Source organism: Cynocephalus volans, chromosome 5 (genome assembly GCF_027409185.1).
Source record: "Cynocephalus volans isolate mCynVol1 chromosome 5, mCynVol1.pri, whole genome shotgun sequence".
NCBI lineage: Eukaryota > Metazoa > Chordata > Mammalia > Dermoptera > Cynocephalidae > Cynocephalus > Cynocephalus volans.
The window spans coordinates 104,406,550-104,432,160 of NC_084464.1; the positions used below are offsets into that span (position 1 = coordinate 104,406,550).

The window sequence follows — 25,611 nt, forward strand, 5'->3', positions numbered from 1 at the left end:
GCTATCTCAATTTTTCTCACTTAATCTTGGCTGCACGTCAGAAGCTGTGCAGCAGTGCAGCAGAATAGGGCCTGGCAAAACCTTTGCGAGCAAAGCGCCTTTTGTGCTGGGACTGTGGCTCACTATCGACACCTAGTCAGTTTCCAAGGCTGGATTTCCTATTGATTTTCCTCCTCCTTTGCTTCCCCAGGCTCGCGTGGCCGGACATTGTGGGTGTGCGTGCTGGATTTCTCCCGGATGCTCCCCGACTAACATGGATGTCCCACCATCCCTTGCAGTGGAAGGCTGCTCCTTGGCGCAGTGAGTGAAGAACATGCAGCGATTGCTAATGGGTTTGGGAAGCAGAGACTCCTTCCTCTCTCTGTGACCATGCCTTGATCGTGTCTGCGGCCAGCCCTCGACGCATCCTCATTCCTGCCCGAACCAGGAGCCTAACGCTAGATCGGGGAAGTGGGTGCCGTGCGTGTGGGCACAGAAACACCATGAAGATTATTTCCCTGCTTCTAAGTAATCCAGTCTTCAAGCACATCATTAGACTCCTGCTCTGTTTACTGTGGATTGGATATTCTCAAGGAACCACACATGTATTAAGATTTGGTAAGATCCCTCTCCATTGCCTAGTATCTGGCTCCACAAGGCAGCCGGATGTAAACAAGCGGGTTCACTCTGCGTGGCGGTGGGCTCGGTGCATTCCGACCTGCTTACTGCTCCGTCGCCTCCCGGGGTTTTAAAGAACCCCTTGTGCTTTTATTTTCTTCTTTCTCTCTCTCTCTTTCTCTCTCTCTCTCTCTCTCTTTTTTTTTTTTTTTCCATTTCTAGCCGCGGGAGGGTGAAGGGAGTGCTAGCTTGTGGTGGTGGTCGCTGCATGACCTCTCCACAGTAGCCTGCCACAGAGATGGTGATGTTGCTGGGGGACACCGCCAGCCGCCGCGCCTGCCGGTCTCCCGCGGAGCCTTCCGGGCTTGGAGGGCTGAGCGGTCCGTGCGAAAGTGCGCGCCGGGGACTGCAAGCCTCTCAGCTTGCCGGGCTAAGTTAATATCTGGTAACTCTTGGGCGAGTTGCGTCTGTGCGCTTCCGCCAGGGACCAGGGCAGGTCCTCACAAGCAATTCAAAGGCACTAACCCTTTTGATTTCCTTTGTCAGAGAGCCGTTTAGGTTAATTTTACCACTTTCTCAATCCGTGGTGCTCCTATTGGGACGCGGAACTTTAAAAATATTGCGAGATTCAAGGCTCAACCTAAAACGGGGAGGCTGCTGCTCAGCCAGAGAGAAATACAATAGCGTCGTCATAAGGAAGGGTTTTTGTTTGTTTTTGTTTTTTTAACTTGCCGAGTCCCCCTCTTACAGCTTTCTGTGCGTCCTGTACTAATAAATGATGAATGTAGTAATTAGTAGTGGAGCGGGGAGGGTAGTTGTGGGGGTCTAAGTCTGCATCTTTATCTCACTCTGCATGCTGAAAAACCCTAGGTAGTTATATTTTAGGGAAACATTGCTTTCCTAAGAATCGGGGTTTCCTTGGAGCTTAAAGGAAAATCTAAACGTGGGACTCCAGTGGAAACCCTGGTCAGAAGGTTTGCTTGGAGGAAATGAAGTGTGGGCAACGCTCAGCCCAGCCCGCTCTCCATGGCCAATGGAGATTTAGTAGGAGCAGAACTAGTCAGGGAAAGTTCCCTAAAGTAGAAAAGAGTGAGAGAGGAGAAAGCCAAAGGTGGTAAACGCTCCCACTGTAGGCATCTCCTTTGACAGTTCAAGTGGATTTAGACCAAAGAGTGCAGGAAACCTTAACATTCTGAGTGTGTCTTTGAGATAAAAGCAGATACATTGTCAGTCAAATTTAAATCGAAGAGTGATTGCCTGCATCTCCTATCATGCTAGCAACATCTCTGTCTTTCCATTTTCTCATGTGTTTCTTCTCTAATGGAAAAATCCCCATCTCTCCCAGGCTTTGTGGAACTAAGGTAGGAATGCTTTCACATATATTAAAGAAGAGAACCTCACTTCCCCCCGCTCCCCACACACGTAGACACCTGGAGTCAAGAAGGCTAGTAATGACAAAAGAGACAATGGTTTCTAGCTGGATTCCTAGTGTAGTAGTTTCACTGCTTTCTTCATGCCTTCAGATGGTACTTAAGCACGTTGCTCTTAGCAACAAGCATTCACAGGAATGCTTGTTTCTTTGGACAGGATTAAATAAGTCCCAATATCACTGGAAATGTGTCTGTGTGTACGTGAATGCATGTGTATGTTTTCAGCAGTTCTGCTTCAAGCATAGTAAGTACTACAGTTAGATAGTTTTGCGCAATATTTTCAGTATTACAGCCTACTTATGTGGAATTCTGAAGTATCTTCAGATGTGTGTTTGTGAATGAGTGTGTATTAATGTATTTGCCGACTGAGTGGGAAAAAAAGAAGACTTGGAGCTGCATAACTGTCACTAATACTCTAAAGATTTAATTATTGCGGCTCTGGTCTCGCAGCACAATATTTGCTGAATCATCAGATTGTTACATTCGCTGATCATTTCATATCTTCATATTAAAAATCTTGGCAACTGTAGCAAAGTCTATAGCAGCTTTCCCAAAGAGCTGACACGCACAAAAATACATTTTCTTAGACCAACACTTACTAAGAATGTCCTTAAGAAATACGGTACTAGGCAAAGGCCTCCATGCCAAACCTTTGATATTCTAAACCAACAGCCCAGTTTCTAGATAACCTGACATTTTCTACATTGACTTCAAACATCTTCCACGTGGAGATCCATTTTCTTCCACTTCTGACCTGCGTTGTGGGGAAAGACTGTGTACCTTGTAATCACTGCAACATTTTCATTTTCGGACTATTTTGATGCAATGGTGGGAGTTTTATTTTCTTCTGGAGTAAATATTTTCTGAGTGAATTGGATGGTTGAGCGTGTGTAAACCACTCTGGAGAATGGTTATTTTCAACTTTGGCTCAAAAGTCAAACCAGTGTCTCATCCCTGGACCCGTGCCTTGAAAGGGAAGGGGTTGGAATTGCTGGTGGAGCAGGCGCTCCTGGGCGGCGAGCCTCTGGGTGCTGGTGAGACCCGCTGCCTCTGCTGGGAGGCGGCATCTAGGGATCCCCCCATCCCCCACCCCCGGGAGGCTAGGAGCCGCCAGCAGCCAGTCGCCTCAGCCGAGGCGCCATGGCAACCTCGAAGCCCAGCCCGGAGGCCACCCCAGCCCCCTTTACCCGCTAGTGGAAGCTCTGCGCTGTCCTGCCCACTGTTCCCACTAGGACTGTGACTCGACCCTGCGTACTCCTATCACCATCTGTGAAGGGAAGTTCAGCACCCAGCCACGTCCCTCACCTCTGCTGCCCGTCTTCTGAGTGCGCAGTTTCACCCCCGTCCCCCCTGCCGGTTATACACACACACACACACACACACACACACACACACACACACACACACACACACACACACACACACACACACACACACACACACACACACACACACACACACACACACACACACGAGGGCAAACGTGCTTTTGCGAAGCAAGCCTCAGAGTTTGACAGAGTGACTCCTCTGTAGCGCCCAAGAAAAACTTTGCAATTGCATCCAGGAACGTTCTCTCCTGTTCATCGTGCCACCACCCCAACCCCGAGGCCCCAGGCCTGACTCCTGGGCTGCCCACTGGAGCCCGAGACTCTGCAGCCTTTCAGAAAACATCCAGGGGTCTCCAGGGCACCGGCCCCAGGGCGATATCCCGAGGCTTTAAGTTAAGGGTCGTCTCCTGTTAAAAGGACAGGCGCCTCGCCGTGGGTTGTGGTCATTTTCCAACTTTGGATCCTTGCTGGGCACAACTTGACTTCTTCCGGGCGCACACCCAGTGGGCATGGGTTCGGAGGCAAAGTGCATCTTAGAGAGTCAGTTCTCTCGCCCCAAGGAAGTCAAGTCAGTCTTTTTCCGGTCGGCTTTTCCGGGCTCAGAGCCTGTGACACCCCCAGGCAGGCTTCTCCCGAGTGGTGGCGCTTCGGTTGCTGCGCGTCCCAGAGCTGTGCAAATGAGGCACCTTTGTTTCTCCACAGCTGCGTCCCGGCCTGCTCGCTTCTGGAAAAGGTGAAAGCGGGAGCCTTTTGTCCACGGGTGTGTGGCCCCCAATTCTATGGTCTCCCAACCCAACTGCAGCGGCTTGGCGGTACCTGACTATTTCTTCTTTTGTTACTTTAGATGGTCCCTCTTTTCCAGGTCTGCTATTACTCCTGTCCCTGGGGAAGCGGGAGGAAGCAACAGGCTCGGGCTCTGTGCAGGGCTGGCCTTACACTAGCAGTCTGGGGGCTTTGCATGTTTAAGCATCTTCTTTAAGAAATCACTCTCCAAACCACTACTTATTTTTATCTTCGAGGTCAGGCCGTTACTCAAAGTCTTTGCCTGAATTGGAATTTAAGATGCCAGGAGTAAAGAAACCAACCCAAACTTTCTCTCCAACTCCTGGGCAACTTCTCCAAGATAGTCCTTTCTCAGGAACCGAGCGTATGGTAGGCCACTTCCTCCCCTCTGATGTTTCGACCTAAGTTTTAAGCAAGCCGATAGAGCAGCTTTATTAAAATGTTTCCCAGTGAGGTCTTCCTTCGCAGACGCGCTTGGATCTCCTCGGCACTGAGCCCTGGCCACCCTTCTGTGGCACCGCGTGCAGTCACCTCTCCACGCACACGGCAAAGATGAAGGCAGCCAGTTCAGGGACTGGCCACCTGATGAAACTCACGAAGTGAGAGGGAAAAGAAAGGGTTCCTATTGAAATCGCCCATTTTACTGGGCACCCACTGTGCTCCCAGATGAGATTAGTAGCAGATGTGCTGCAACATCGAGGACTGTGAGTGAACTGACTGAGCTCAGAAGCCTCTTCTCTCTACAAGTTCTTTGAAAGAGATTTTTCTTCCTTTGGGAGGTGAGGTGGGCGGGAAGGAGGAGTGGCCTTACATCTGGAAGCAGGAAAACTGACTCTTGGGAGGCGGGGATGGGGGAGTAATAGCGGCGACTGTCCGCAGCAGATGAAACCCTGACAGCTGCTCAGCTGAGCTCTGGAAAGCGAGGGAGGGTTAACTTTCCAAGAATGGCCAACACAACGCCACGCTTCTGACAAAATCAGTTTCTCTCAAAGTTCTCACTTACTCTTAAAGCTTCAAAGGATAACTTGATGTGATCCATCAATGAAGGCACAATCATTTCTGAAAATGACTTTGAAAAATGATCTTTTCGTTCTCCAGAAATAGCACTCCTCAACCCAGACATGCGAAACTCAACACATTTTCTGGCTTTGTGAGGTTTCTCTTTCAGAAGTGAACAAGGGTTTATATGTCAGTAGACATTTCTTTAGACAAGTTTTGCTTTTTGGTTTAATGCAAGTGATCATCACAGTGTGTTCATTCCCTGAATTCTGAAATGACGTTTTTCAGCATTTACTCAGCACAGGAAAGTTAATGTGATTTGCTCTCATGTAAAGGAGGAAAAGCCGTAGATAAAACAAGGATGTATCATTGATTATCAGTCTTTTCAAGTCTATTCACCATTTTATAAAGTGTTGTCTATGATAATGATGACATAATCTTTTATGCAATTTATCATAATTTCTGATAAGGCAAATGCTTTGCTCTTTGGTGGTAGAAATTTAACATTCTAGTGAGAAATTACTTCACTTTTGCTTTGTGTTCATAGTATTTTACTGTTACTGTACCCTGATTTACATATATTCCCTGGAAATCATTGATGCCTATTTTTACACATCAGAGTAGAAAGTGGTTCACTGTCTTTCCAATGTACTATACTTAAATCATTAATCTACCACATGCATAATACTTGGGGTTTGCAGGAGATCCTAGATTTTCCTCACTAGGGTGGTATGGTTTATCAAAATACAAGTGTTGATTGTTTTTCATTTGAGTGATGAAGCTTTACCTTCTAAAGGGCTTTCAATTTGTAGTCCAGTTATCAAAGTATTAGAAGTGCTCCAAATGAATCTTAAGCCCTAAATCTTAACATGAAAGGTAAGGTCAAAAGCCCCTGAAAGGGAAGGAAGTAGGTGCAAATCATCATTATCGACTAGTTTAGATTAAACACTGGAGAGGAAGATTTCAATCTGATAACGTCATAGTGCTTCCTGTTTTTCTTTGCTGCTTCTGCTGACAATTTTGTAAGGTAATTAAATTGGTTGATTGAAGTCACAGTGGTCATGGGGCGATAAAGACCATTTGGATTTAATGGAATTTAAAACAACAGAGCACTGAACACAACTCTTACCGAACAAGAATTTTAATGGCCCATTCAGGGTGCTGACTAAATAGAACGCCCTTAACAAGTTTAATTGAAAGGGCAAGGCAGATTAGCACTATATAGTCTTTATGGCTGAAGATTGGGGAATTAAAATTATCTCTTTAAAAGACTCATTAATACATTATCAAGATTTAATGTAGGTTAAATAAGCTTTCTTTAAACCTTCATTGTATACTGTGAACCTACAGTTAGGACCAAGTTTCAGTAGGGAAGTATTTTTATGAGCTGACTTAAATGGATTTATAGGTTTCCCTTATTTCAAAAACAAGAGGCATTTTAAATTCTTTGAGTGTGTACAGTGTGTTGAGGGTAAGTGTTGATGATGATAAATTCCTTCTTCTATGTAACAGAAAAAAACCCAGATTTGACTTAAAATTTTAATATCGGTAATTTTTCTTATAAACAAAGTTTGTAATAGGGAAAATGTAGATATAGTAAAGGAATGTTCTCTTACTGCAGTTTCAATACAGTAATAGGAATTTGATTGTTTTATGTTGTCTTTTTAATACTGACCTTTTTTCTTGCTGAAACTTCTGCATTCAAGTTATTATACTTTAGTCCATTCAAGTCCCTCCTGCCCCCAGAAAAAGGGCAGCTCCTTGCTTTATGTTGGGAACACTGAGGTACGGTCAGTCTCAAAGTGAAAGTCAAGCCTCTGTCCCTTACAAGATTATGCTCTCCACCTATTTTTTTCCCATGTGGAATTGCCTACTCAAGGTTTCCAGTTCCTCTGATATTTCCAGAACAACCTGAAACTCAATTTTTTGTATAAAAATCTAAATTTAAATGTACACAATTTTGAAATTTTAAAAAAAAATACTGAGTTGGCTAAACCAAAAGCATTTAGCAGGTGGGATGTGACCCCAAGGTCATCTGTTTTCACCCTCTGGTGCAACCCACATTTCACAGGTTCTCTAAGGCACACATGCTTTTCTCACTTCTCATTGATCCTCAGACAAGTAAGGTATTTGTCTCTTGCCTCATACCCTTAGGACCAAACATTTCACATTTTTATATTTTCAAAGTGACAATTAGCTAATCTGATAAAACTAATCCCTATACAAGTGGGAGGTTAGAGAAGACTCTCAAAAGCTTTCTGCAGGATTTTTTATTTTAGTTTTGTGTTTAGGCTTTGAGGTGCCTCTTCAAAGACAGTGGCATTCAAATACAGCACTTGGTGCTTAGGTTTCTTCCTATAGATTGACTTGAACCCTTTATTTCCTTAATTAAAAACAGAATATTCTTGTCTGGATTTAGTAGAGAGCCAGGTCACCAGACAGCAGGACTGTGTGTAGAGATCTGAAAGGGTTTGGGTAGGTTGTTGTATCTTTCAGATATTTTCTCTACTGATACATATAATTCTATCAGTCTTTCTTTTTGGTTAAGCATTTGCTTTCTTCCACGGCCTTGTTTTAAGACAAGCATATTCTGGAAGAGAGAGTACATAGTCCCAAGACTGTAAAGTTAGGATGAGTTTATTAGGGTCAATCGATTCTGTCTGTGACAGAAATGCTCAGATACAAAAGAGAATACAGGGTGCCTAAGTCAGTGCTGAATGATTAGCACTGATGTGGAGGGAAGTCTGAGAAAAGAAAGAAGTTAAATGGCATTTGATACACAGTGTTTTCTACATTTACTGCCAGACATTTCAGTGCTTTGTAAATTAATCATTTTCTTGTGTTAGACCGAATCTTTGAGTGTATGTGATTATTTTAAATAAAATGCCAACTATAGTCTTACATTGACATATTTCCTCCCAATCAAAAGGATCTTTAATGTCTTTCACCTCCTTTTCAATCAATTCGCTATTTTCCATCATGGAATTAAAGCATGTATTTGGAAGGTGTTGCCTCTAGCTCTCATTTCTGGTTCCAGCTCAGTCTTACTCTAAGTCCTTGACCTATCATAGTGGGAATACTGCTCTGCTTAACATGATCAAATAAGCATAGTAAATATTAAAGAGACATTCTGCTTCTGAAATTTCAGTTTATTTGTAGACATTTTGTGTATTTTATGTTGTCTTTTTGGTCCTGCCTTTCTTTTTACTTACTGAAGCTTCCTGCATTCAGTTTACCACAGCTTTTAGTGGATTCAAGTTCCTCCTTCCCCAGAAGAAATGAAATGGGAACTCTCTCAAGATAAATGAAAACGATAAAATCCTAGATTGTCTGAACCAAAGGGGATTTTAGAGATCATCAAATCTAGTATCCTACATTTAGAGATGAATTGCCAAGGGCAGTTAAATAGCTTGTTCTGAGTCACAACTAGTTAGTGTCAGATTTTAGACCAAAACATGAGTATCCTGACAGCCGGTCTAGGGATGTTTTTCTCTGAATTATGCTGTTTTTTCAGTATGTCTTCTGACTCCCTGTGCTTTTCATCAGTTTTAGGAAGAGCCGCTGGTTCTAGTAGCTCCCCTAGGTATTTGTCTACTTCATTTTCTCCATCTTTTTTTTTTTCACAGACCATTATCTCATAGATTAACCTCTTTTTCTCCTTCTTCTGTAGGAGATCTGCAGCTGGCCAGCTAGAGACCCAATACTATATTTCCAGTCCAATGGTTGTCATGCTTGAGGCCCAATGTTTCAGTTTGAGTTGGAAAGCAGGAAAAAACCAATGCCCCAACTCGAAGGCAGTCAGGCAGGATAAATTCTCTCTTACTTTCTGGATAGTCAGACTTTTTGTTCTATTCAGGCCTTCAACTGATTGGGTGAGGCCCACTCACACTAGGGAGGGCAATCCACTTTACTCAGTCTACCAATTCAAATGGTAATCTCATTCAAAAAATGCTCACAGACACTTCCAGAATGTTTGACCAAATATCTGGGCACCTCTTGACCAATCAAGTTGACACATAAAATTAAGCATCACATAGATGCTTCCTAAGCAAAATTCTGAAAAGAAATGAAGGAATGTCTTTTTAATACATGGCTAGATCAAATAATTAAGCAAGAAAAAATCGCCAGTTAATCTTAAGGAAAATGCATTGAAGGACAATTTAAAAGTACTATTTGCTTCTTTGAATGATACAATAAATTGCCCCCAAGGAATTCTCAATGTTTTATGTCTAGTTCCAAGATATCTCTATTACTGGATTAAACATTAAAATTAAAAATGATTTTAGTAGAATGGACTCATTATTAGTAATATTTTCTAATTCTACATGAACTCAGGACCCCAGACCCTAGTTGTTTGGGTCATGAATTTTACTCTTAACTTTGCCATCCAGTGGTCACAGATTAGGAAAAATAATTCAGTCTCACTGGACCTTGATTTCCCTTTTTGAAGAATGGGTATTACCATCTTTTTAACTTTCAAGGATAATTTTTGAATTTATAGGAAAATGTATAGAGTTTTGAGTTGACTGGCAGAAAAACTCTTTTGAAAGTATAATTGTTTATTTACTGTGTATTTGTAGAATAAAGTACAGTTGACCCTTGAACAACGTGTATTTGAACTGTGTGTGGGTCTACTTATGGGGATTGTTTTAAATAAATATATTGGAAAATTTTTGGTTAGGTATGTAACAAACACATGCTATTACAAATAAGTTGAAATAAGTATTTATTGACTAATAGAACAAAATTCTTCTGATTTTGATAGTTTTATAAACGAGCAAGTCCATATTTATTTTTCTTCTTTAAACATCATTACTTTAACTGGTATTTTCAAATACGCAGAATGTAATAAACAAACCAAAAGTAAAAACAGAAATAACGAGCCAAGAAATTATGCCAAGTCCTGTCGTTTAAGACTTTTCACTTTTTCACAAGTATATAGTTCTAGTTTACATACACATTTTCTAAAAACTATGCCTGATTTCATGTATGCTTCATTCTTCATTTGCCTATGATGAACTATTAGTTATTATTCAAGGTTTGCAGACACACAAGTACCTATATTTGATTCATTTGTGCTGATCAGGAAAGTTTTACAAACATTCTGATTTGCTACAATATTTTGAAATGGGTGAGTGAAATTATGGTTATAATGGCTGCTTAATCAAGCAGCTGTTCTAAGCAGTCTTCCAAGGGCTCACTGATTAAGGTAGAATAGACTGTGGTGCCATCCCTAGACCACTAACCTCACCATTCTTCTCTAGGACTCCTCTAAGCTGACTCTGGTTACTTTTTTTTTTTTTAAGGTCTAATCCAGTGATGGGGATCAGCATAGAGGCAGGTAGGGAGTGACAAGAGATGAGGACCACCACCCAATGGCACCTCTCACCCAATGGCATCACACCAGAGAATCCAGGGGACCGTTTGAAAATGTGTATTTAACTTATAATACAATTTTATATTTAGAAAATTTAAAAAAATTGTTTTCAAAACCTCAGAATGTGAAGTTTACTAGCAAATTTTCCTGGCTGTTGAAGACATTTAGGTTTTGTGCCACTGATTTGCAACTGTCAGGTGTGGGGTAAAGGAGGGAAGTCTCAAAATTTTTATGGTAATCTAAAAGGAGAATGGACTGAACACAGCTTGAAAAACATTCTCCTATCTTAAGTATAATTCTTGTGTTTTTTGGAAGCAGCCCGCCCATCATGGCAGCACTGATGTTGGAGAATGTGAAAAGTATTTTTGAGTTCTTGCCTCTAGTGGGTGAAGGCCAGACCAGTATCCCATTCAGTCATCTTTCCCTGAGGATTCTAGGTTGATCCCTCAGGAAGGCTTCTTGGAGATTAGGAATGATGTTCCAATTGCTCATCTGCAGCTTGTTCTCTTAGATCTATTTCTCTTCCTTTTGGTGTTCCATACATCTGTTATCTTTTAAAATCTAGATCTCTTAGATCTATTTCTCTTCCTTTTGGTGTTCCATACATCTGTTATCTTTTAAAATCTAGATAAAGTTTTGCCTCCTCCAAAAAATCTATTTTAGATAGGCATGCTGTAGAATAAATTCAAGCATTGACAAGAAAATTTAATCAGATTAATGGTTCTCAAACTTTCTTGGACGTCAGAAAGGAAGGGGTTTCAAATAATTTAAATTCCTGGTCCCCAAAACTAGAGATTCTGTGCTTTAATATGTTACACTGTTTCACAACTGCATAGTTTTATGGGGTGGCTCTTAGTCCTTTTTTAAAAAAATTTATTTTTTAAGAAAACTCCTAAGTAATTGTACTTAAAAGCAACAAAATCAAATTCTCAGGCAGGTTTAGAATGAATCTCTGGGCCAGATAATCCTAAGGAGTTTTTTGACCTTTAAATTTACAATTCCTCTATTTATAATGGGCAGTTGCATCAGCTTTCTGAATTGGCAGTTGAAAATCATGACGAGACTATGTATAACAATGAGTACATTTTTTAGATAACACTTGGGGCTTGAATATTCTGTCATTCCTCACAGAACACACAGTGTTGGGCTCTCAGCACAGCACTGAAGGGCTGACTGATTCTTTAAAACCCAACCATTTGGAATATTCATATTCACATAACCAACCCTGTAGCCCAAAGGGATCTTAAACAGGTGTTGTTATATAAACAATGTCTAAGATGATGTATGGTTGTGAGACCTTTCTCTCTCAATCTTCCACTAAAGGAGCTCCTAATAGATCATTTAAAAGTTTTGTTTTCCCAAACTTGATCAGAAAAAAATCCTAGCAGACATTTGCTGTGGTTGAGAGGACCCTGAGTTTTCAGTTGCCTTGAATATATGCTAATTGCCTAGCACCTAGGCTGGAAATAGTGTCCCGTCTACATGGGATTTATTAGAAACCTCTTGGACAATACTATGACCACCCCCACTCCTATCCCCACACTGCTTTGATTATACTCTCTGGGTTATTGTTATGTCATGGTGCCAAGAGATAAAATCTGAACACTGTATTTGGAATCAAACTAGAATGCTCTTATATATTTGTTTCAAGTGGATATTATCAATAATTGAATAGATTGCTTTAGTATTAAAAATAAAACTATCTTTATGTGCCCAAATTATTGATAAATCAGTGTTTTCCACATTAATTGCCTACTAGGTGAAACACATAAGTTTATCAAATATATTCCTATAATTAAACTTGCCATTTTGTAGATTTTATAAGAATTATGTACAGGAGACACCTTATTGACAATACAATTTAAAAGTAGCACAGTTATGGATTGGTTAGAGATTCCAATGTATTAAAATAATCATATCACATGTTAATGGTAATTTTAAGATACGTATTGAAGAAACTCATTGTTAACTTCATTATTTTTCAGAAGTTTCCTTATTTGGACTTAACTATGTTTAGCAATATGTGCCCAAATATTTTCAATTTTTTAAATAATGAATGGTTCATAGGGGATTTAGCAATTGAGAGCATGTAAATATGTAATTTCATGAAAACACATCCAGTGGTATGTAATTCTCTGGAAGACAGTCTGAAAAATCCTTTTACATGGCATACATTTCACAGTAGGTTTCATTCATATATGTTCATTCAATTATAGTTCTAGAATTACTATAGCTTTGATCTTTCTTTTTGTGTTGGATAAATGTGTGTATATATGTAGGATTCACAACAGAGAACAAAAAATAATAAATTTACATTTATTCAAGGATATTCATTTACTGTCTTTAGGCAAGATTCTTTGACTTTACTAAACTTGATAGCTCCAAGTAAATTGTATTGGAAGTGAATTTCCCAAGGTTCTTTGAATTTCATACATCTTTTATTTCCTAGCAGGTGGCCAGACTATATCAGCATTTTTAGTATAGATAAAGATAGAATCTCACCTGAGATTTCAAACTATCATATTTTGTAAGTGAACCATGGAGAGAATTTTAACCCTAAAATTTGTTTATTTTTCTTCTGTTCTATGTATAAGTTCACTAAACTTGAATATAAAAACATAAATATATATAAATAATGAAAAAGCCATAGTTAGCATAAATACACACACTCTCTCTTTCAGGGGAGTGGTATTTTTCAAAAGAAAGAGATAAAACTAAATTTGTTTACCAGAAAATAAAGTAATGCTTTACATTACAGTGGTGAAGGAGGATGCTAAAAGCTTCCTATCAACTCATGCAATTATGATTCCATTTTCAATTTAAGTTGCCATTCAATTCACCAGATATTACTCAGTACTGGTGTCTTATCTGTTTCTTCAATTATTGGCATAAAACAGTAATTGGAAACATATAATTAAAGCTTCCAGTAGACATAAAAATTTCACTAAAATGATTATTTTTAGAAATATATGGGGACTCCTAATGATACCCTGATTGTTTTTTCCTGAGAGACATCAAGATGTATATGTTTAAATTCTATTCTGTAAGTTCTGTTTCAATATTTCATTTCAAATTCTTGTTAGAATTGAAGAATCATCTCAACAACCTGTACTCTAAGACATTCACACTTAGTTTATGTAATCTGTTAATATGTATTTATACTTGGAGATGATCATTCTGTTAGAGGTTATACTGTAATATATATATATTCATAATATTTTCATGTTTGCATTTGTACAGGCAACCGATAATCCAATTTGTTATTTGTTCATTGATTCATTCTTTTAATTATTCACTTAATTTTTTAACTACTTATCATGTGCCAGACACTGGACTGGGCATTAGGACACTAAGAATTTGAAAGTAAAAAGAACTGGTCTCTGCATCAAGGACATTATGTTCTGTAGGTATGGGTAGCCACATGAAAGAAAATTGCAAAACAATGTGACAAGTGCACACAATAATATGTAAATAATTATCCTAACATAAAGAGAGACAGAAATCTAACTGCTTTCACTTATGAAGGATTTCTAAAGCTTGTTGTTTGCATCTTTCTCTAAGACTTGTGGTTCACTGAGGCTTTCACTCAGAAATTGCATTCTTGGTATCACTTTAGAATGACTGTGCTGTTTGTGTTTCTTCTCTCCATTGCTCCCAGCACAGAAGTCTTCAGCTGGGCATCTAGTCTCAAATCATAGTGATGCCATTAGTATATTTCTTCTGTATTTTGTATATGTATTCTGTGTGTATATGTTTTTATATGCACACACACACACACATTTTTGGGGTTTTTTTTGTTGTTGTTTTTAGAAAAAACTAGCCTAAATTATTTTAAGTATTTAGCTCCTGTTTTTGTTAGGATGTAGAATCAGTGACATATCACACAGACTCCCCCAACCCAAAACAAAAGCAAGATAAATGTTCACTTCTCACCTCTCTCTAGAATTGGGCAGTTCTGGGATTGGTAGATCTTCTGCGGTCCAGGATGCTTCCAGCTCTCTATTCTGCCATCCTTAAGGTGTGTCCTTTCTTGTGATCTAAAATGGAGCTCAGTGATCTGACCCACCTTTTCAACAGCAGACGGACACTTGCTGGATGTTGCTTACATCATCTTACCTCACATCTATAGGCAGGAACTTAGTCATATTGCTACATCTCAAAAGTACAGGAGGCTAGGAATTGAGTCCCTGTTATAGAAAATGTTCCCAGCTGAAAATCTCAGGGTCCATTTCTGTAGAAGACATGGAGAATGTGTGTTGAAGGTCCACAGTTAGCCTTTGCCACAGGCATCCAATTAAACATTTCAGAAAGAAGCTCTTTAGAGTTTAACTTTTTTTGGTGTGTGTGTGTGTGTGTGTGTGTGTGTGTGTGTGTGTGTGTGTGTGTGTGTGTGTGTGGTTTATAAAGTAATGCTTTGTAGCACATTTGGAAAATATGGAGAAGTGTAAAAATGAAAATGACACCTCCCATAATCATACAATTCAGCCATAACCACTGTTATAACATAACCCTTTTTACATTCTCAGCACCACACTCTCCCGAGTGAGCCACGGGCCGGCCCGATAACCCTTTTTACATTCTTAAAATTAAAACAAAAAATATTTTCGTTGATTATAAAAGCAATACACGTTTACTGTAGAAAGTGGAAAATATATAGAAATTATAAAGAAAATAAAGATCACCCGTTATGTCATCATAAGTAACATTTTAATATTGATCCTTGATCTTTCTATAGACATTTTAACTTTTTTCACATAACACTTTATTGTGAACATTTTTCTTTCATGAAGTATTTTTCTGTAACATTTTTGTAACATTTCTGTAACAGTGTCTGACATCATTTATTAACCAATCTCTCTATTGTGGGATACTGGTTTTAGAGTCAGACATACCTGACTTTGAACCTGTCTCTGTTGCTTTTGAGCTATGTGATTGGAATATGTGGCTGAATCTTCCTAATTTTCAGTTTCTTTACCTGTAACATGGAAATGATAATATTATCCACCTTATAAAGCTATTCTTGGGATTAAAAGAGATAATACACATAATGTACTTAGTAAAGTGCCAGGCACATAGTACCTAATAAGTGTTAGCATAATCAATCATTTGATTAATTTTGCGTCATAAAATACTTGATTTATGTAGTTTGTTCAAGCTCATTTAGATCAGATGCTTTCAGATTTTATGCTGTTCTCATAAGGGTGGTTGGACCCCCACAGAAGTCCTTGGAAATCTTCTAGGCTAATGGGGTGCCCTTCAGGAACACAGGGGGCCAATCAACCAGGACTCTTGTGATCCGTGGAGACAGGGAGAAGACCTCTACATGGGGACATACAGGGGGACATATAGATACCTGTAGTTCTTTGCAGAGAGAATTGTAGGCTAGGGATGATCAATTTTAGAGGAAGAAAGAACATTTTAAATTCCTAGATGTGTGCTAGGCTGAGGCTTTGGAGCACAGCCTGCTAGTCCTGGCTTGATTCCTCAGATGGTTCCCTAGTGTTGGTACTGATGAAGTTGGGGAGGAACAGCAGCAGTTTTAACAGCAATTTCCTCTTTGCTTTCTGATTTGCTAAGGAAATTCCTGATGTCTTACTTGCTAATCACATCATCCCTGATGCTTAATTATTTTCTGTAGGGAAATAGTTGTTTGGGGCTTTTAAGAAATTAAATTGAACTTCAAAAGCCACTTCCACATAACAATTAATGTTTTGAAATGGGTAATTCCTCAGGGTTTTTTGCTAGGTGAGTTTACCAAGTTTTTCTTTATTTTTTATTATTTTTTAAGGGGTGTTCTTTTAGTGTATTTATTTGCTCTTTTAATTTGCGATCACATTTTTAGAAATTGGATACATTACGGCTTTATAAGTCCCTAGTAATGGTATGAAAATGTGAGGCTAGAGCTTTTGAGACAGATAATGCTGTTGTCTATGGAACAGGAAATTAGAGGTGATTATTCTATGTTTCTCTATTTTGGAGGAGTCTTCATTATTGGAAGGTACCTCTTCACCATTCAGAGAGAAGACGGTAGTTTCAAGGTTAGTACAGCAAAAATGCCTGAAGGTGACTCACATGTGTGTAAGAAGATGAATTTCCATGAGGCTTGTGGACACCATTCCTATCTTCTGATAGAATCTACATAACCTCAGTGCACATGTTTTCAGTCCCAATTTAATAAGACAGAGATCCTAGAAATTCTGTGTGTTGCCACTCTGTGCCCTCCTAAACATTCCTCTAGTTACCCTGATGTGTTCCTTTTAACCCATTTAGGTTGTCAAGTTCAATATTTCTGATCTGTCTGCACACAGATATAGCCACAGTGCTATCTTAAATCTTAATTATTCCACCTCCCCATAAAAGGATGTGGGTGGGGAATTGTCCTTTGAATATTAACATGTGTCAGCCTTTGAGGGGCTTTTCTGAGTTATGAGAAGCGCAACCAGTTGCTAATAACCTACTGTAGGGAAAGTGAAGGAAAATGGTCAGAGCCCCTCAGATGTTCAGATTCTTGCCAAGCATTTGATGTAAATATGCACGTGCACCCAGGTGTTCCTTGGTTTTTGTCTAATGTAATTGTGCGTGTGCACCCAGGTATCATGGGTTATGGACCTAAGTATAAAGGATGAGTGGCTCTGATCCACAGTGGTCCCTGCCCCTGGGATGGCCATGGGGAGGCCGCTACTTCTGCTGGAGGCTGTTGTTGCCAGTGCCCCCGGGATGCTTCGAGAAGGCCGCCACTGCTGCTGCCATTGCTGAGGAAGCTGAGGAAGCTGAGGACTGAGCAATCTGCCAATGGCTCCTGGGATTTTTCCCAATTACCTAGCTTGTCAACTTGCATGTGAGGGGTCTGGTGACCCAGTCTGTACAATGAGTTTGAAGGGTCTGAGCCCTAACCCTGACAATGCAAATGGAAACTTAGTATAACTAAAATTAATGAAACACTTTGGCTTTAGTTATGAAATGCCTAGCCGAACAACTGGTGTAGTCACGTAACTTTACATGTACTATTGCTAGGAGCCATCAGACTGATCTAGAAAAGGCACGAGAAATGTGGTCAGTAAGATTGGGATTCCAGGGGCCATTACAAGGAGTATAACCTTAGGTAAGCTATGCAACCTATGAATCTCACTTCTCTTATTTGAAAAATGAGGATAATATCTCATTTATAGAATTGTAGTGGAGATTAAATGAAATAAAGTCTCTACATTTAGAAAGCGTCCACAATCATCTTTTTTGTTTTTGTTATCCTAAAAATCTGGGTATGGTAGAGCTGTTGGACAATGGGTTAGCTCTGTATTCTGTATGAATTTGTCTGTCAAATGCAGAGTTCTATGTGTTTATTGACTACTCGCTTCAGCTTCTGTGCAGCTGAGATACAAAGTCAGCCCTAGGCTTTTATCCACATATCTGAGAGGGGGAAAGCAGGCACCTGTAATTATAATAGCAGTGATGAGTTGCAGCTGAATTGCATAGTGTGTTAAAACTTTTCTGTGATGCTTGGCTTGGGTATTGCTATAGCGATTCTGGGAATAACAGACACTATTTTAGCAAGTGTTTGTCTTTCTGTTATCCATCCTCACATAATCATAGAATCTCACAGACATTCAGAAGTTCTTTTGTTGTTTTCTGGCAGTAGATAAAAGGGCCCATTTTAATAAAGTGGTCTGTGCACAGTTTAACAGCCCTTTTACGACCTGGGTACTAGATTACACATGGAGGGGTGGGGTGAAGGTAGTTTTTCCACTGTTTGTAAAATCTTCGATTCAGGTTTTCACAAATCAAAAAATCTACAGATGTATGAGTTCTAAGCTTTGCAAATGATTATCTCTTTTTTCATTTTCTTTCCTCAGGTTGGTCATGAAGACATCTGTCCACTTGATGTTTCCAAGAGGGTATGGTGGGAGTGGTTGGGGTTTTCTGTGAGAGTGATAGTTAAGCAGGTGAAGGAAGGTGGGAGAAGAGAGCACTTTGTTCCTTCTGTTAAACCCCTTTCATCAACTACTGTTCGTTGCTTTTCCTTCCCCTAAAATCTCATAAAAGTATAAGTGCCCTCAACATCAACTGAATAAGAAATAGTGTATTAATCTGTTGCTGTTGCTTATAACAAAATACTTGGAACTGGATGATTTACAAAAAATCTATTTATTTTCTTACAGTTTCAGAGGCTAGGAAGTCCAAAGTCCAGGGAACATGTCTGAAGAGGGACTCAGTGGTGGCAACAGTGACCCAGGGGTCTCACATTGCAAGACAGTGGAAGCAGAGAGAGTCAAGAGACAGACTCTGCCCTCCAATTTTAAAGCCCTCTAAACACACCCAAGACCACCATTTTTAATCAGTTCACTATGGCATCATCCTATAATCTAATCAGCTCTTCAAGATCCTACCTTTCAATTATAATAGGATTTCCCACCCTCTTAACAGTCACAATGGGGGCTAAGTTTCTAACACATAAAACTTAGGGAACACAATTCAAGCTGCAGTGAGTTTGGGGGGGACAGTTCTATCTACTACATTCCACCTCTGGCCCCCCCAACTCATATCCTTTTCACATGCAAATAATTTCTTTTCATCCCCAAAGTCTTAACTTGTTTCAACTCAAAAGTCCAAAGTTCAAAATTCCATCTGTGGATTAAAAACAAGTTACCTCCAAGATATGTGGTTGGACAAGCACAGCATACACATTCCTGTTCAAAAAAGGAGAAATAGGCCAAAAAAAAAGGGGTAGCAGGTCTCAAACAAGCCTGAAACCCAGCAGGGCAGGCATTAAATCCCAAAGCTTGTGAATCAGGTACCTTGACTCCATGTTCAACCTTCTCTGCACGCTGGTGTGGGAGTTGTGTCCCCAAGTCCTCAGGCAGCTCCACTCCTATTGCTTTCCTGTTCTCAGGCCACACTTTAGCTCTTCCAGGCTGGAGTTGCACTCTGGTAGCTCCACAAGTCTGGGGTCTCCATGGAGGTCCCTCTCTCACAGGTCCACTAGGCATGACGCTGATGGGGTTTCTCAGCTGCAACTCTGACCCCACGTTTCCACTCGGCATTGCTCTAGGGAAGGCTGTCTGTGGTGACTCTGCCACTGTGACAGAGCTCTTCCTGGGCCCCCAGGCTTTTCCATATATCCTTTGAAATTGGAGTGGAGGCTCCCAAGCCTCCACAGCTCTGGCATTCTGCAAGCCTAGAGACCTAACATCACATAGATGCCTCCAAGGCTTGTATTTTCCAAAGATGCACATCCAGCCACACCTCGGGCCAATTTATCCATGGTTGGAGCAGTCAAAACAGCTGGGGTGCTGGTGCTAGAAGCAGCTTCCTGAGGTGGCCCTGAGCAGTGAGCCTGTGGAGGGTACCACAGGCCTGTTTCCTAAGACCATTCTGTATCCCTAGACCTTTGGGCTTGAAATGGTAGGGTTGGCCCCAGAGGCTTCTGCAGTGCCTTAGGGCTTTCCCCCTTCTCTTGATAGTCCATTTTTGTGGTAATCTTCTTAGTACCATTGAATTTTTCCTCTGAAATTTCTCTCTGCTTCTCTACCATATGGCCAGGCTGCAAATTTTCCAAATCTCTGCTTCCCTTTTAAATTCTGCTTTCCTTTTAAATTCTGTCTTTACCTCATGCCTTTGCCACCATAACTCAGCATAGGCTGTTATAAGTAGCCATGCAGCTTCCTTAATGCTGTGCTGCTTAGAAATTTCTTCCACCAAATACTCCAGTTCACAACTCTTAAGTTCCAACTTCAACAGAGTCCTAGGGCATGGACACAATGCAGCCAAATTCCATGCCAGTTCACAGCAAGGGTGATCTTTGCCTCAGTTTCTAACAATCTCATTATTTCTATCTGAGACTTCCTTAGAATGGTCTTTATTTTTTTTTTAGTGTGATTTTTTTTTTTTTTAATTTTATTTTGTCGATATACATTGTGGCTGATTATTGCTCCCCATCACCAAAACCTCCCTCCCTTCTCCCTCCCCCCCCTTCCCCCCAACAATGTCCTTTCTGTTTGCTTGTCGTATCAACTTCAAGTAATTGTGGTTGTTATATCTTCTCCCCCCCCCCGGTTTTGTGTGTGTGTGTGTGTGTGTGTGTGTGTGTGTGTGTGAATTTATATATTAATTTTTAGCTCCCACCAATAAGTGAGAACATGTGGTATTTCTCTTTCTGTGCCTGACTTGTTTCACTTAATATAATTCTCTCGAGGTCCATCCATGTTGTTGCAAATGGCAGTATTTCATTCGTTTTTATAGCTGAGTAGTATTCCATTGTGTAGATGTACCACATTTTCCGTATCCACGCATCTGATGATAACGCGTCTGACTACGGATCAGAATGGTCTTTAGAGTCAATATTTCTATCAGCATTCTGGTCACCACCATTTAACTAGTCTCAAAAACATTTCAAACTTTCCCTGGTTTTCTTGTCTTCTAAACTTTCACCAGCATTTTGGCTTTTTCTAGCCTATTCCTCCAAATTCTTCCAGCCATTCCTCAATACCCAGTTCGAAAGCCACTTCCACATTTTCAAGTATTTGTTATAAGCTACACCCCACTTCTCTGGTACCAATTTTCTGTATTAGTTCATTTCTATTGCTTATAACAAAATACCTGGAACTGAGTGATAAGAAAATGAAATTTATTGCTTACAGTTTCTGAGGGTGGGAAGTCCAAAGTCCAGGGAACACATCTGGTGAGATCCTTGGTGGTGGTAACAGTGATGGCAGAGTATCACACTGTGAAAATGGTGGAGAAAGAGAGCAGACAATAACCTCCTCCCTTTTTAAATCCCTCAACCATGCCCATGACCATCATTTTTAATCTGTTCAGTATGGCATGGTTCTATAATCACTTCTTCAAAGCTCCACCTTTCAATTACCATAATAGAATTTACCACCCTCTTAACAGTCACAGTGGGGGCTAAGTTTCTAATACATAAAACTTAGGGAACACAATTCAAGCTTCAGTGAGTTTGGGGGGAACATATTTCAATCCACTACAAGTTGGTATTCTAAACAGCATCCGCCAATTGACATTTATAAAATGTAAAAGGAAACGAGCCCCCAAACCTATGTTATTTTCAACTTTCTCTCATTTGTGAACCCCAGTAGCAGGGTCACCCTGATGCACTAAAGGCACTTAACATCTTTACTGGAACTTATTGAGTGCACTATTTTTAGTATCATCATATCTACATGACTTCCCTAGCCTTTAAAAGTAGAGGTGAATCAAGCTGTGCCAAAGATAAGAAGGAAGAGCCTCATTCCAAGAGAAAGAGCCTCCTATCTTACACCGATCTTCCTCTTACTTACCCTTCTCTGACTCAATCCTTCCCCAAGGGGAACAGCTATGATGCCTTGTCTTTTTTCTTTTTTCCTAACCTAGGCCCAAAGCTGGTTTTACTTCTCTTACTTTGCTCTATCACATGTTTTCTCCATGTGGATGTAGGATCTATTTCCATCACTCCTCCACCTTTCCAGAACCCACTTCCACTTCTTTCTACCTATAACCATTCTTTTCTCAGTTTAGCTCTTTCCCCATTTGTGTAGATAGTAGCTTTATTCAATGGCTAAAATCTCATGCAGGCCTGTGCAAAGAGGCTAGGGAGGGGTGGGAGTATTTGGGGCCCTGGTAACATACAAGGATGGCTGAGGTCCTGAGATAATTAGAGATTCTTTATAGCTACAGTGGCCATATTTTCCAGTTAAATCAACACACAGTTCTGCCATATGTAGGTGAATTTAGAGGGATAGTGGTATGGTTGAAACTGGCACAGTCTCACACAAGTAAATGTATAATGCTTTGCATTTTATATGCATTTTCACAAACAGTATTTTATCTCTATAATATGCCTAAGAAATAGGTGCTGTTAATTCCTACTTAACAGTACTACTTAGGGGCTGAAAAGGCTAAGTAACTTGCTCCAAATGACCCACATATTGAGTTTGAAGTTGTTCTAGACTTGTATTGCTAGGGCTAGGGCTTACAGATCCTTCAAGCCCATTGTACAGATGGAGTCACAAACCCTTCACACGCAGGTCCACGAGCTAGGTAATAGGAAAAGATCCTGGGAGCCGTGGGTAAAATATTAATAGGCTTTATTCAGAGCTAGGAGCAGCCACCCTAGTAGCCTCCTGGAGTGTCCCAAGAAACACCATGTATCAGAGCCGTTATTCCTTTATACTTAGGTCCATAACCCAGGACACCTGTGTGCCCATATGCAATTACATTAGATAGTAACCAAGGAACACCTGGGTGCATGTGAATATTTACAGCAAATGCTCAGCAAGATTCTGAACATCTGAGGGGCCCTGACCATTTTCCTATATTTTCCCTACAAGACTTCTGATGTGAAGTCTTATGCTCTTTTCATTTCAACAACTTTAAGTTGAATTTAGTTGAATTTTGCTACAGTTTGATTATGCTGTGAGATTCTTTAAGCACACTGTTGGAACTAGAGCAGGTGGTGCATGCTGTAACAAGAACATCTCCCTCAGAAGGAAGAGCCATTGCTCTTCTGAAACAACCCTCAGGCAGCCTTTCCCTATTCTGGTTTACTTCTTTCTCATAGAAAACCCATGGGAGAACATGAGTTATTGTAATCTCTAGAATGTAACCCAATGTTAAGGATAATGGTGACATTAATAATAATGATGGTTACTCTTTATTGGATATTTGCCACATGCCAGGTACAATGCAGGTGTTTTTCATACATTATTAGGCAATCCTCACAGCAAGTCCATCATTCCTATTTTAGAGGTGAGAAAACTGAGGCTCCAGAAAGATAAGTTACTTACTTGGGCTTCACACCTAGTAATGTTGGAATTTAAGTGCAGGTCTGTTAAGTACATGTATGCTAGCTTTGGAACAGTAGTAAGCTGAAGCAAGAATATAAATACCCGCATTATATTCAACTATTACTTCATAAATATTATTTTGTGAACATATTAGGTTGAATCATATAACATTGCTAATATTTGCTCATTTGGGACCAAGAAAAGTGGTAATTTCATGTGGATTAACACAATGGTTCTCAAAATGTGGCCTGGAACAGCATCATGAGCACCACCTGGGAAATTGTAAGAAATGCAAATGCTCAGATCCCTCCTCAGACCTACTGCTTCAGAAACTGGGGGTTAGCAGTGTGTGGTTTAACAAGACCTTCAAGTGATTCTGATATCCAGTAAAGTTTGAGAACCATAGGTTCACTTAATATATTTACGAAACAGCTATTCTGTGCCAGTTGCTATGTTAGCCACCAGGTTTATAGTATGAACAGAAATGGACATGCTTCTGGCCTTCAGTGAGTTTATACTTTACTGGAAAAGACAACATTTTGCAAAATACAAATATGGAATTATTCTTTTTAATGGTATTTATGTTTTATGAGAGTATCTATATTTCTGCCAAAAGACTGGAATCTTTAGAGGCAAAATTAGAGTGTGTATAAGTTTGTTTCTGTTGCTTATAACAAAATACGTAAAACTAGATAATTCGTAAAGAAAATGAAATGTGTTGCTTACAGATTTGGAGGCTGGGAAGTCCAAAGTCCAGGGAGCACATTTGGTGAAGGCCTTGGTGGTGGTGACAGTGACGGCAGGGTATCACATTGTGAAAATGACAGGGCAGAGAGTGAGAGACTTCATGTGCTCTTCTTTTAAGGCCCTAATAACCATGATCCTGACCACCATTATTTGTCTATTCACTATGAGAGGGTCCTACAATCTAATCACCTCCCCAAGGCCCCATCTTTCAATTACTGTAATAGGATTTCCTACCCTCTTACCAGTCATAGTGGAGACAAGTTTCTAATACATAAAACTTAGGGGACACAATTCAAACTTTAATGAGTTTGGGGGACATTCAGTTCACTACAGAGTGGAAAAGGGGTTAACTTTTCTTCACATGGGTGGACACAAATAAAGGAAGACAAACACAGATGCAGAGACTGATGTGTGGGAACAGAAGTGGGGCAGTGCTCAGGGCTCCATGCATCAACCCAGATATCTTGGGCCCTACCCTTCCCCTTCCCCCATCCTGCCTCCAGGGATGACTCTGTTCACTTAGAGACTGTGTTGGGGTGGGAGGAGTGCAATAAGTCCACTTCTCTGCACGGGACAACTAGGAATGTTTGGGGTAGGGCCTGGTCAGCCTCCACCAGCTGGTTCAACCAGCTCCTGATCTGCTGCTACCTCCTGTTCCAAGGAGCTCCAGTTTCTGGGCAGATGGCCATGTCTCAGAAAAGACTTCATTACAGAACTTTGTCCTTCTCTCTTTAGTAAGCCATGCAGCATGACATAGAGGATAGCTCTGCCTTCAGCAGCCTAGAAGTTGGTCTAGGGTTTGGTCACAAAGAAGGAAGAGGAGGAAGCAGGGGTCAGTGGGTACAAATGAAGCAGGGGTCAGTGGGAAGCAAGGGTTGGTGTGGGCCTTTTGCATTGTCTGGGTCTCCCCCAGCCTGAGGGTTATACTCCTTAATATATGTTCACTAATACTTTGTCATCTCAAAGGGGAAAGAGAGACATTCCTAATATTCTTGCATTCACCAAGGCACATGAATCCTGGAGGTTTAAGGAAAATTACTGAGTAATGTTCTGAAGTCAGAATCATCCTGGGTTCCTATTTTCCTAATTCTTACTGGCCAAGCTTTTTCCAAATAACATTTAAGTGCAAGTAATGCAGCTTGAATAAATCCCTGCTTTTTTGAAAGCATCACTAGGCCATTTGTGCCACCAAGTTTCCAAAGAAAAGGGACTAACCATCTGTTGTATGATCTCTAAAAAGAAAAAAACAACAACAACAACAGAATTTTTAAGCAATTTCAAGTAAATGAGCATTGAATCTCACTTTCTCCCTTGGATTCTATCCTTTACATTGGTAACAACTTAGAAAATAATTTTACAGAAATTTTACTGGTGGTATTAGAACCTGAAGGTATGCAAGAAGGAGAGGGAGGTTGCTTTGTGACAATTTACCTTTTAAATACCGATGACACTTTTTATGACATTACAAAGGTTGCTCCTATTATTAATACTTAATTTGAGTTAAATTCCCAAATGTAATTCTTGCCTTGTTATAAGACAAAAAACTCACATACATAAATAGCAGCAGCAGT

General features: G+C 40.3%; 1 protein-coding gene across 3 annotated transcripts in view; it reads left to right on the forward strand.

Annotated features, from left to right (window-relative positions):
* Positions 1 to 482: 482 nt before the first annotated feature.
* GRIK2 (glutamate ionotropic receptor kainate type subunit 2) overlaps positions 483 to 25,611 on the forward strand; it is a 636,972-nt gene continuing 611,843 nt past the window's right edge. For all 3 annotated transcript variants that reach the window (XM_063096320.1, XM_063096321.1, XM_063096322.1), the window contains exon 1: positions 483 to 597. In XM_063096320.1, the coding sequence (XP_062952390.1) occupies positions 483 to 597 (115 nt within the window). The remainder of the gene's footprint in view (positions 598 to 25,611) is intronic.